This window comes from Eurytemora carolleeae, unplaced genomic scaffold (genome assembly GCF_000591075.1).
Source record: "Eurytemora carolleeae unplaced genomic scaffold, Eaff_2.0 scaffold927, whole genome shotgun sequence".
Classification (NCBI taxonomy): domain Eukaryota; kingdom Metazoa; phylum Arthropoda; class Copepoda; order Calanoida; family Temoridae; genus Eurytemora; species Eurytemora carolleeae.
Window position 1 is genome coordinate 1 of NW_019396873.1, and position 7,797 is coordinate 7,797.

Consider the following 7,797-nt stretch of genomic DNA (forward strand, 5'->3'; position numbering starts at 1 on the left):
CCATGCTAAACTTGTACATTTATCATTCAGAAGTTCGAACCAGTCCATACGGTTCAAAGCATTCCTAAGGTTTTTAACATCAGCTTTATTCCAGTCAGGGATATATCTTTCTTCCTCATTAACTGGAGTATTATAAATTGTTTCAAGCCAAATCATACAGTGATTACTTTTTCCCAGCGAACCTACATCAGTAATGTTTAAGGCACAGTCAGACCTGTTGGTAATTATAACATCTAGGATGTTACCTTTATTATGGGTAGGAAAGTTTATCAGTTGTTCAAGACCCATCTCCAGACAAGCTTCCAGTATACCTTCTCCTTTTTTATCTGTGGTCAGGGTTTCCCAATTTATTCCTGGAAGATTTAAGTCACCAATAATAAATGAGTTTGGTTCAATGTTCTTCAATATTTCACACAGTTCATCTGTATTATCACTAGTACTATTAGGAGATCTATATATAAGGTAAAAATGAGCATATCCTTCACCAGTTTTTACTTTAAACTTACAGTATTGGTTAAATATTGATAGGTTGTCACAGGGTAAAATCATGAGTCCACTTTTGGCATACACAAGGAGACCTCCCCCTATACCATTAGCAGTGTCTCTTCTATCACATCTAAGTTCGTTAATTAGTTCATAGTTTGTTAAACCCAAAATTGAGTCCTGGATATCACCATGACACCAAGACTCTGTCACTAATATTATGTCCGGTTTTAAGTCTTCCGAGACACAATTTAATTCTTGAACTTTGTTTACAACACTTTGAGCATTAAGGTAGAGAATTGTTAGTTTGATTGGCTGTTTCCTTCCATTGTCCCTCCTGATCTGCCCCTGCGTTCCAGGGGCTCCCCCATAGCTGATTTAGAAGCTTGATCATAATCTTCCCTTGTATCCTCTGCTGGTTCTTCATCATTCTGGACATTGTCCTCCTCATCAGTATCTTTATTTGTCTGATCTCTGTTAGTTTTGGTTCTTTTGTCCTCTTTATGTTTCTCTGGGGATTCCTTTGATCGACTTCTTTTCCTATTTTGAGTACTCCTACCTTCATTGACATATTCAATACTCCTACGCTCTGTTCGCTGAAACCTGTCCCTCCTTTCAGAACTTTGAGTATTATGATTTCTCCTGGGGAAAAACTTCTTCACTAGTCTAATTCTTCTCTCACCACGTGTCCTACAAGTTTCCATTCAGAGTTCTGTGCAGTATCATTGTCCAGCTCAGAGTTACGCTTCAGAACTTCTCTTCTCATTCTCTCCTCCTCCTCTCTTTGTTTCTTGGTGAGGTCTGGCACGATCCTAATATCTGCATATCTAGTGGCAGGAAGGTTCCTGGCTTTTTCAAGAATTTCTTTACTTATTTCCAGACTACTAAATCCAATCAGCAAAGGTCTACAGTTTTCCTTCTTCTCTCCAATCCTTCTAGAAAACTTGACACTATCCTCTTTAAGTCTTACTCCAATCTTGTCAAGGATCTCAAGGAGACACTTGATATCCTTCTCTTGTCTAGCTTTACCATTTCTTACATCTTCATTAGCCTCAGCTATGTTATGAAAAAGTAGATTCCCCTTCCTATCTTCTCTCTCTCTTAGCTCATAAAGAAGTGAATCTTCTATTGTTTGGGGCAGTTCCTTAATATCTTTGGTATTTTTGTTACTAATATTACTCAGATCCTCAACTTTGTTTCCTACAGCCTCAATGTCTTCACGGTTACTTTTAACCTCTCTCTCTATCTCTTCCATTCTTTGGTTCATTGCTCTGACTCTCTTGTTCAGCTTCTCCGCTCCAGCTTTACAGTCTTCACATGATGATTAAATATTAATTTGAATTTTATCGTTTTTCATACACTTTTAAGATAATCTTGCAAGATTATGTTAATCTGGAGATTAAGAAAAAGAGTGGATTAAGCCTTAATCCTGATATCCACCATTCAAAAGTTCCCAGCTCTGGGTTCGAACAGGATATTGAAGGGCTCATGGCCTTATTGCCCCCCACCCCCTCCCTCGTTTAACGTCATTTGCAGGCTCATTCAACAATTATTTTATTTTCTAACCGTCCTCTACAATCTTTTAAGAAAATATCATAAGTTACCCCCAAGCAATGAAAATTTCCAACAATTTGATTTATGCAAAAAAAAATCCTGATCGGTATATAATGTTACCACCGCATGAATGGCCCAACGCGAACGTCGTCTTCGCAATAATATCCACGATTTATTTCGGAAAATCCGCGGCAAGGAGCGCTACATTTTCCCAGAAAACAGGCAAACACAAGCGGCGAAATATATCTATTCAATATTTTACATGTATGGTATTGAACTTTGGCGAACATATAATTTATTTCATTTTTCTACGTTTTTCAGATCATCATGGCGGTGACCCTTCACACTACGGTGGGAGATATAAAGCTTGAATTATTCTGTGAAGGGTGTCCTAGAACTTGTGAAAACTTTCTGGCGCTCTGCGGCACAGATTATTACAACAATTCTATTTTTACGAGAAATATTAAGGTAAAGGTGTAAATATTACGGTTTAAAATTCGGGAAAACCTTGGGTCCGTCCTAGTATATTATTTTTAGACTTCCCCTCCCCCCCCCCTCCTATCAATTTTTATACATGTCCACTTATGTTTCATAAAGGATGTTATACTTTATTTTTTTATTATTTTAGGTTAGAATAGGTTAAGACAAATTCCTGGCCGAGCGCTGCGGCTAGGATAGGCTAGGGGGCCGAGCGCCGCGGTTAGGAAAGGCCAGGGGGCCGGGCGCTGCGGCCACAATGCCAATTATATTCATGCATTTCATATGAGATCCATGTTCAAAATTTATAGGATGGGGGGGGGGGACCAAAAATTGTATATTAGGAAATACCAAAACCTTTGTTACAATTTATCAGAGGAATAACATCTTGTTATACAATCAAGCAAAGCCACATTTTATTGGATATATAAGTTTATCACTCAACGAAGAAGTTCCATTTATTCATTATCTCTCAAACTATTATTGCCCCCCCCCCCTTCATTAAAATTTGTACATGGTTAAAGTATATTAGAAATTTACATATAGAGGGGTCATATGTTATACTGTGGCCATATACATTTTAGACCAGAAACATTTTTTTTGAAGAAAGCCTTGATATTACTATAAAGATTTGTGGTACGAATTGATTCCTGAGAACATTTGTGGCTTAATCCTAGAGAACGATTTTAGACCTCCCCCCCCCTTCATTAAAGATGTTTTGGGCCCGGGCGCTGTGACCACATGTTCATCATTACACGTACATTTTTCGTTGAAATGGGGGGGGGGGGAGGTTCATGAAATCCTTCTCTAAAAAATCAAATAATTTGTGTGAGGGCCATATAGAATTAAGATCGATAGGTAAATAAAAATATTTTCTGCATAGGATTTCCCCCAATGGTTGGAACGCTTACGACTAAAATTTGCACTTTTTTAATGAATAATTGGATAACCCTGTATTTGTATTTTCCAGGGCTTCATGGTTCAAGGCGGAGATCCAACCAACACGGGTAAAGGCGGGGAAAGTATCTGGGGCGGAAAGTTTAACGACGAGATTAAAGAAGATTTAAAGCATAAAGCTCGAGGTGTGGTTTCAATGGCGAATTCAGGACCAAACACGAACGGATCTCAGTTTTATATTACATACGCTCCACAGCCCACTTTAGGTAACTTTTTTATTTTTCAAGTCATAAAATATAAAATTAGTATTTTTTCTAATTCTGTTTAGTTATTTAATATTTAAGAGGACTATTCAAGATTGTTTTACTATTTTTACTTTTACATTCAACAAAATTATCTACAATCAAGTCTAGATTTCGAAGTATTTACAAAAATAGAAATTCAATATTTTACCTGTTTGCCTTTTGTAAATAAAAAAAAAAACATTATAAGAGGGGGAGGGGGTGTACACTTCACACAAGTTGTATTTTAAAAATGTGAAATATTAAGGAACATTAAGTTGTTTAAATGGTAACAAATATTATTTTAGATTTAAAGTACACTGTGTTCGGGAAAGTGATCGACGGTTGGGACACCCTAGACGCTCTGGAGAGATTACCGGTTAATCCGAAGAATTTTAAACCTGTCAAAGGAACATTTAGCTTCATTCTAAATTATTCATTTACAAAAACGAACATTTTTCACAAATCTCTTCTACTCTTATTCATCACAAGTCTTTCTTGTTAATTATTTAATAATGGATACTAACATTTTAAACTGCGATCTCTCCTACTCTTAGCTATCACAAATCTGTCTTGTTGATTTCATCAATTTTAGCCTCTTAATGGGACTGAAGTCGAAATTACATGTTACCCTTCATGCTAAGATGACCAATGACCATACCAGATTCACAACAATACACTTAAAAGCTTTGTTTGATCAAGTATAAATTAAATATCAATGTTCATCAATTTGTAAACTGATTTTTTTTCTAATAAGTTATCTTTTCAATAATGACTTTCACATTTAACTGCAGGAAAACATAAAAGAATTATCAGAAATAAACACTTTAAAATCTAGAAAAAAGACTATGGTTGCAACATTCTTGAACAGATAAGGTTTCAAGGGTACCTTTGTAAATTGGACAATGCCATCTTTGCATGGTGATTGGTGAGTCACTTGACGTTCAGCAAAATTTCCCCTAATGCAAGGTGTAATGCAAGGAAAGTTAATTGCGGTCGTGTATACTCTGCGTACATAATTAAACCAGTTCTCTCTGGGGGGAATTTGTAAACAAGAATAGATGCGTCAGTGTTCGTTTAGTATCCGAGAAGGTTTAAAGCATTAAATTTTGACAATTTTAATAATTCACATAATAGTTTCCTATGACTAGAATATTTCATTGATTTTTTTATGTGAAAGAAGGATCCCGTGTCAGGCTGTAACATTACCGCCCAGAGACACTGCAGTACAAAAGATGTGTACACTTCTGAAATAACTTTCCTTGCATTACATCCTTGCCCTAATGTTTGTTAATGAAGATTATATTTATGCTCCCTCCTCAGTTTTCAATTTCATGCAGCGCAGACTTAAACTGATTTTGTTTCGTTAAACTAGTATTTCATTAATTTGTAAGGAAGAAACTGAATTAATAGGAGAGGAAGCGAGAATATCTAATGTAACGATCCATGCTAATCCATTGGCTCGTGGATAGATCATTGACGATAATCTATCTATTTGGGTTTGATTCGTTGAGCAGAGAAAATAGATAATGTTTGGTGATACTGTGACTTAAAAAGTCCAGTTAGACTCTGAATCCAAACAGAAAAACGGAGACAGACAGAACAAAATAAATACTTGTTCATCCTTTGTTATGTTCAATCTTGTGAAATCTATGATTCCAAGTAACCAAAAAGATATAGTGAACTATGGTCTTGTTATTCCTTTCTTTAAATCAACAAATATCACTTTTGATTTTTTAATTGTTTCTAATCTGATTATTTCTAAGAGATTCGGCAGAGTTCTAGAAATAGAGTTAATTTGATATCCAAATCCTGAGGGAAATTTCTTACTGAAAATAAGAAAGAAGACGACAATCCTTCTATCGTTTTCTGGTTACCACTGACACCGCACGAACATTGTGATTAATTTTATCAATTTTGGGACCTGAATATTGTAACATTTAATTCCAATTATTTGTTGTTAAATCTTTTCCATTAATTTCAGAGTTTAGACTAGGGATGGATTTCTTGTACAAGGAGAGAGGTGCGGGCAAACGAACTGTTAAACCCAGTAAAGTAAGTGTAAACTTCCGCCTCTTATCCAATATAACCGACCCAACAGAGAAATATTAAGTTAAGATTAATTTAACCTCTTCATGCCTATCTTGCACACATAGTATCTGTAACGATTTCAACTTTAATCTAAAACCTATTAATTCTGAAACATGATATATATGATAAATTTATAAATGTTTATATATATATTAATGATATTTATATTTTCCCTGATTACAGTTTATATTACAGGTATTTACATTTTACAATCATTGATCTCACTCTGCAAAGTTTTCGTAAACATTGTGTGCTTTTTTACTTAACCACGGGTTCCTCCAACCAATTGATTAAAAATCTGAACTTATTAACTATGTTAACGAACCCAAATTTCTGAATTTGTTAACCCCTTACCCGTGGCCAGGGGTATATATTTTTTATGGCTATGGCTAACATATATTTATATGAGCGAAGAGCTTTATTTATAGAGATAAATAAATAAATATTTTGTTTTCTTGAGATTTATATTTTTCTAGGACTCGGAGCATCTAGAAGCTATTTTGGGAGAGGAAAGCGATGATTCAGATTTTGAGGTGACGAACCATTGTAATATGATGATTGAGTGGTTAAGAATTTCCTGATTTTGAAACGCTAGAAATAAAATAAAAAAAACTATTCATTTACTATAGAAAAAAAAGAAATAAAGAACCAAATTTGCTTCAAATAAGGTAAAAAAGAATTGAATTTCAAGAAATGTATTCATTAAAGCTGGCAACTTAATTCCCATAGTGTAATCAGGCGGAAACTGTGAGGATATCATTATCTGCAATATATATATATATACTAGGATTCTTGGGCGCTTCGCGTCCATCTTCTTTTCAACGTCTGTAAGTATCTCCTCTTTGTACAATATCAAACAATTAAAAAAAAGTTCGCGGATTCGATATTTTCCCCCCTTTTTTCAAACTTTTACAAAATTCAAAATGTTTGGAGAACGTTTTGTTATTCTGAGCATCAAAAAACCTTCCCTGGGGTCACGTGAGGTCCCACAAAAAATTTGGGCGCGATCGGTTTTGCCGTTTTGACGTTAATCGGTTACAAACAGACAGACAAGCAAAGTAAATATATTTGTATAAATATACAAGATTATTTGCTAACACCTCTTTCCCCTTTTTTCATTATTTGAATTTTTGTAGGTAGAGAAACATAAAGCTACAGATGAGTCTGGAGCAGACTCCGAGGCTAGTGATGGGTCAGCAGCCTCCGACAGATCTGACCAGGAGGAGGACACAGACGATGAAGATGAAGAGGAGGTGAGGATGCACTTTTACTTTAAGGATCCGTATTCTCTGAATTTACGAGAGAAAAAAATAGATAAGATGATACTTTAAATTGTCAAAACATGTCAACATTTTAAATGAAAGAACAAATCTTTAAAAATATTAAAGAATTATTTAAATGTCTTTTTTTTGGATTATTGGGTTTTAGAATAATGTGTTTAAATGTTCCATCATATTATACGTAATATAAAATGGCCTGCCGAGTGCCTAGTGCTTGCATTTATCAACATGATATTGTTATGATGACCTGCTCGAATCACCCATCTAAATTTTATTATTTTGATGACCTGCTCGAATCCCCCAACATGATATTGTTATGTTGACCTGCTCTAATCCCCTAACATTTTGTTGTTATGATGACCTGCTCGAATCCCCCTTCCTAATATTGTTATAATGACCTGCTTGAATCACCTGACTTGATATTGTTAGGATGATCTGCTCGAATCCCCCGACATGATATTGTTAAAATTACCTGCTTGAATCCACGCCATTTTCTTTTCGACCAAAGTTGCAATGTGCGTTAGATATTTTATTTTGAATACTTAGACGATTTTTTTTACTATTGACTTGGAGGATATTTTTTTTGCTTAAAATTCAAATGCGCAGAGCACCTTTGATTTTGCAAACAAAATTGTGTTTCCTTAAGTTGTTCAGATTGACAGCAAGAATACAACTGTGGGTATCTCGACTCGGAAACTATACTGAACTGACTGAACAAAACGATTAGGGTCATT

At 35.1% G+C, this 7,797-nt stretch overlaps 2 protein-coding genes across 2 annotated transcripts; both read left to right on the forward strand.

Annotated features, from left to right (window-relative positions):
• Positions 1–2,338: 2,338 nt before the first annotated feature.
• LOC111709607 (peptidyl-prolyl cis-trans isomerase-like 3) lies at positions 2,339–5,677 on the forward strand. Its single transcript, XM_023483343.1, has 4 exons — positions 2,339–2,505; positions 3,485–3,677; positions 4,001–4,102; positions 5,106–5,677. Exons 1-4 carry the CDS (start codon positions 2,365–2,367, stop codon positions 5,162–5,164), a joined length of 495 nt encoding a protein of 164 aa, XP_023339111.1. The 5' UTR covers positions 2,339–2,364; the 3' UTR covers positions 5,165–5,677.
• Positions 5,674–7,543, forward strand: LOC111709601 (high mobility group B protein 1-like). The gene is made up of 4 exons (XM_023483337.1): positions 5,674–5,747; positions 6,260–6,316; positions 6,920–7,036; positions 7,493–7,543. Exons 1-4 carry the CDS (start codon positions 5,691–5,693, stop codon positions 7,541–7,543), a joined length of 282 nt encoding a protein of 93 aa, XP_023339105.1. The 5' UTR covers positions 5,674–5,690.
• The last annotated feature ends 254 nt before the right edge of the window (positions 7,544–7,797 follow it).